Source organism: Bos indicus, chromosome 29 (assembly GCF_029378745.1).
Source record: "Bos indicus isolate NIAB-ARS_2022 breed Sahiwal x Tharparkar chromosome 29, NIAB-ARS_B.indTharparkar_mat_pri_1.0, whole genome shotgun sequence".
Lineage (NCBI taxonomy): Eukaryota > Metazoa > Chordata > Mammalia > Artiodactyla > Bovidae > Bos > Bos indicus.
This window is the reverse complement of record NC_091788.1, coordinates 27,770,623-27,775,439: the sequence shown is the minus strand read 5'-3', so window position 1 is coordinate 27,775,439 and position 4,817 is coordinate 27,770,623. Positions and strand designations below refer to the sequence as shown.

Sequence of the window (4,817 nt, the reverse complement as noted above, 5' to 3'; positions counted from 1 at the left end):
CCTGATCCAAACTTCTCCACAATCCTGTGGTTTTTACAGCAGTCATGTTTGCATATGGAACCAAAGTGCTTCATGCTACAGGCTAAGTTCTGATAGTTTTTGCTCATACAGCTTATAAAGACTAATGAAAGAATGCCCAAGTCACTCAGTTTCATGATAATGGTAAAATAGACTATGGTCCACATTGGTCAGGTCTCAGATCTTACAAGTGCATGCAGCATTCTTTGGAGAACAGATATTGTGGGAAAGTTGAATTTTTCTCTGTGTAATTCTTTCTCTTCTGTCCAGATTCTCTTAGAGAAGAATGGCTTTTGGAAATGGTTCATTTGTGACTGAATTCCTTCTGTTGGGATTAACAGACCAACCAGATCTCCAACTCCCCTTGTTCTTCCTGTTCCTAGTAATATATACAGTCACTGTGTTGGGAAACTTGGGCATGATAACTTTAATTGGGATGAATTCACATCTACACACCCCCATGTACTTTTTCCTCTTTAACTTGTCCTTCATAGATTTCTATTATTCTTCTGTGTTTACACCAAAAATGCTGGTTACCTTTACATCAAAGAGTAATATTATTTCTTACATGGGGTGCATGATCCAGCTTTACTTTTTGTGCTTTTTTGCTATTTCTGAAATCTATGTGCTGACATCAATGGCCTATGATCGCTATGTGGCCATTTGTAACCCACTTTTGTATAATGTTATCATATCCCCTAAAGTGTGTTCCAGCCTTGTCCTTGGTTCTTACTTAGTGGCATTTTCTGGTGCCTTGGCTCACACTGGAAACATGTTGACACTGACTTTCTGTGATGCAAACATCATCAACCATTTTTTCTGTGACGTGCTCCCTCTTCTCCAACTCTCCTGCACAAGTACCCATGTCAATGAACTGGTAATTTTCATTGTGGTGAGCATCAATATCATTGTGCCCAGTCTCACCATCTTTGTCTCTTATGGTATCATCTTTTCCAGCATCCTCCACATCAAGTCAATGGAAGGAAGATCCAAAGCCTTTAGCATCTGCACTTCCCACATAATTGCTGTTTCCTTGTTCTTTGGGTCAAGTGCATTTGTGTATCTCAAACCATCTTCTGATGGATCCAAAGATGAGGGGAAAATTTCTTCTGTCTTTTATACTAATACCGTTCCCTTACTGAACCCTTTAATTTATAGCTTGAGGAACAAAGATGTTAAGCTCGCTCTGAAAAAAAACCCTGAATAAGAGATAGTTTTGATCAAAAGTATCTCTCTGTGCAGTTGGTTATATGACAACGAGATTCTGTGTTTCAATTATATATTATTTGTTGCATCTTTCTGATCCTATTTTTTCCTTAACCTGATAAAGGAAATTTGAGTCTTTCAGTACAGTTCAGTTCAGTCGCTCAGTCGTATCTGACTCTTTGTGACCCCATGAATTGCAGCACGCCAGGCGTCCCTGTCCATCACCAACTCCCAAAGTTCAACCAAATCCACATCCATCGAGTCAGTGATGCCATCCAGCCATCTCATCCTCTGTTGTCCCCTTTTGCTCCTGCCCCCAACCCCTCCCAGCATCAGAGATTTTTCCAATGAGTCAACTATTTGCATGAGGTGGCCAATGTACTGGAGTCTCAGCTTTAGCATCATTCCTTCCAAAGAAATCCCAGGACTGATGTCCTTTAGAATGGACTGGTTGGATCTCCTTGCAGTCCATGGGACTCTCAAGAGTGTTCTCCAACACCACACTTCAAAAGCATCAATTCTTCGGCACTCAGCTTTCTTTACAGTCCAACTCTCACATCCATACATGACTACTGGAAAAAACATAGCCTTGACTAGACGGACCTTTGTTGGCAAAGTAATGTCTCTGCTTTTGAATATGCTATCTAGGTTGGTCATAACTTTCCTTCCAAGGAGTAAGCATCTTTTAATTTCATGGCTGCAGTCACCATCTGCAGTGATTTTGGAGCCCAGAAAAATAAAGTCTGACACTGTTTCCACTATTTCCCCATCTATTTCCCATGAAGTGATGGGACCAGATGCCATGATCTTCGTTTTCTGAATGTTGAGCTTTAAGCCAACTTTTTCAATCTCCTCTTTCACTTTCATCAAGAGGCTTTTTAGTTCCTCTTCACTTTCTACCATAAGGGTGGTGTCATCTGCATATCTGAGGTTATTGAGATTTCTCCTGGCAATCTTGATTCCAGCCTGTGCTTCCTCCAGCCCAGGGTTTCTCATGATGTACTCTGCATATAAGTTAAATAAGCAGGGTGACAATATACAGCCTTGACGAACTCTTTTTCCTATTTGGAACCAGTCTGGTGTTCCATGTCCAGATCTGACTGTTGCTTCCTGAACTGCATACAGGTTTCTCAAGAGGCAGAGCAGGTGATCTGGTATTCCCATCTCTTTCAGAATTTTCCACAGTTTATTGTGATCCACACAGTCTAAGGCTTTGGCATAGTCAATAAAACAGAAATAATTGTTTTTCTGGAACTATCTTGCATTTTCTATGATCCAGCGGATGTTGGCAATTTGATCTCTGGTTCCTTTGCCTTTTCTAAAACCAGAAACACACTGGTCATAGCAAACACCCTCTTCCAACAACACAAGAGAAGACTCTACACATGGACATCACCAGATGGTCAACACCAAAATCAGATTGATTATAGTCTTTGCAGCCAAAGGTGGAGAAGCTCTATACAGTCAGCAAAAACAAGACCAGGAGCTGACTGTGGCTCAGATCATGAGCTCCTTATTGCCAAATTCAGACTTAAATTGAAGAAAGTAGTGGAAACCACTAGACAATTCAGGTATGACCTAAATCAAATCCCTTATGATTATACAGTGGAAGTGAGAAATAGATTTAAGGGACTAGATCTGATAGATAAGAGTACCTGATGAACTTTGGACTGAGGTTCGTGACATTGTAGGAGACAGGGATCAAGATCATCCCCATGGAAAAGAAATGCAAAAAAAGCAAAACAGCTGTCTGGGGAGACCTTACAAATAGCTGTGAAAAGAAGAGAAGTAAAAAGCAATGGAGAAAAGGAAAGGTGTAAGCATCTGAATGCAGAGTTCCAAAGAAGAGCAAGAAGAGATAAGAAAGCCTTTCTCAGTGATCAATGCAAAGAAATAGAGGAAAACAACAGAATGGGAAAGACTAGAGATCTCTTCAAGAAAATTAGAGATACCAAGGGAACATTTCATGCAAAGATAAGCTCGATAAAGGACAGAAATTGTATGGACCTAACAGAAGCAGAAGATATTAAGAAGTGGCAAGAATACATAGAAGAACTGTACAAAAAAGATATTCACGACCAAGATAATCACGATGGTGTGATCACTCACCTAGAGCCAGACATCCTGGAATGTGAAGTCAAGTGGGCCTTAGAAAGCATCACTACGAATAAAGCTAGTGGAGGTGATGGAATTCCATTTAAGCTCTTTCAAATCCTGAAAGATGATGCTGTGAAAGTGCTGCACTCAATATGCCAGCAAATTTGGAAAACTCAGCAGTGGCCACAGGACTGGAAAAGGTCAGTTTTCATTCCAATCCCAAAGAAAGGCAATGCCAAAGAATGCTCAAACTACAGCACAATTGCACTCATCTCACACAATAAAGTAATGCTCAAAATTCTCCAATCCAGGCTTCAGCAATATGTGAATTTGAGTCTTTATTCATAAGCAATTTCTATTCTTTTTGGGGTAGGTCTTTTTTATTTTTTTTCTCACAATTACAAAATATCTTCTATACCTTTCTTTCCTGTTTAGTAATAGCATTAATTAAATCATAATATTATCTCTGTCTTTTTATATAATTGTCACTTTTGAACTCTGTTTTTTCATTGTCTAGAATATTATACATGGTCTTCAAATAATGGCATTCTGTAACACTTGAGTATCATTGTATCACTGAGGGTGTTTTAATCTGCCACTTGCTATTAAAAGCATGAATTAAATATTTCTACTATTTTCATGCTCCAGCTGGCAAGAATGTCAGAGTTTAAAGGTTCTATGATGACTATCAAGGATAATCCATTTTACATATATAAATGCTATGCTTCAGGCTTCTTTTAGCAAAGGTTTTTTTTTTTTTTTTAACTTTGGTATAGTCAAGCGTTGACATAACAGTTCATCAAACTATATTTATTACACATGCAAAATAAAGGTTAGAGTTGATAGATTTACTTAAGTCACCTAGCTTTATAAAGGAAAGTTCATTTCAAGTTTGCTACTTTGTAATCTATTTGCTGCTACTTTCTTCTATTACTATTATTTTAGTAATGGTGGAATTTGTGAAAACACTGCTAATTTCAAAGGTGACTCTGCCTTGTCGCAAGATGATAAATGAATTTCCCTCAGTGTGGCTGTCACTGTTTTAGTTATTTTCTAGAAAATAATTTGATTGTGCTTTTTGTTGGGACAGAGGAAAATTTTGGGTTAATATATTGGGGAGAAGACTGGCTCAAACAAGGAAGTTACTTTTTCTGAAACAAAATTTTAAAAATTGAGCTTAGACAGTGTGTAACTATATGTAATTCAGGAACAGGACATGGAATAAAAAGGAGCCTAAATCATGGCAATATGTCAGGACTCAGAGAGACACACGGTCAGTATATAAGAGGTTCCCCATGAGAATGGTCATGATACTATTTCAATCTGAATTTATATTGCATTGATTATTTTAAATACATTCCAGTGTCCATAAAGCCTTGATAAAATTATAATGCACAGTGTCCATACGTTAGTTTGGAAATGAAGATGGAAAATTATAGCCATGTTTGGGGATTCATGTTGATGTATGGCAAAACCAATACAATATTGTAAAGTAA

The 4,817-nt window shown here is 38.1% G+C and overlaps 1 protein-coding gene across 1 annotated transcript; it reads left to right on the top strand.

The window, feature by feature from the left end:
* The first annotated feature begins 304 nt into the window (after positions 1-304).
* LOC109554217 (olfactory receptor 8B3-like) lies at positions 305-1,225 on the top strand. Its single transcript, XM_019954539.2, has one exon. The coding sequence runs from the start codon at positions 305-307 to the stop codon at positions 1,223-1,225; it is 921 nt and encodes a 306-aa protein (XP_019810098.2).
* Positions 1,226-4,817: the final 3,592 nt, after the last annotated feature.

Bases quoted from the DNA above. Each gene is read 5' to 3' on its own strand.
- LOC109554217 (XM_019954539.2), top strand. From the start codon at position 305: ATGGCTTTTGGAAATGGTTCATTTGTGACTGAATTCCTTCTGTTGGGA.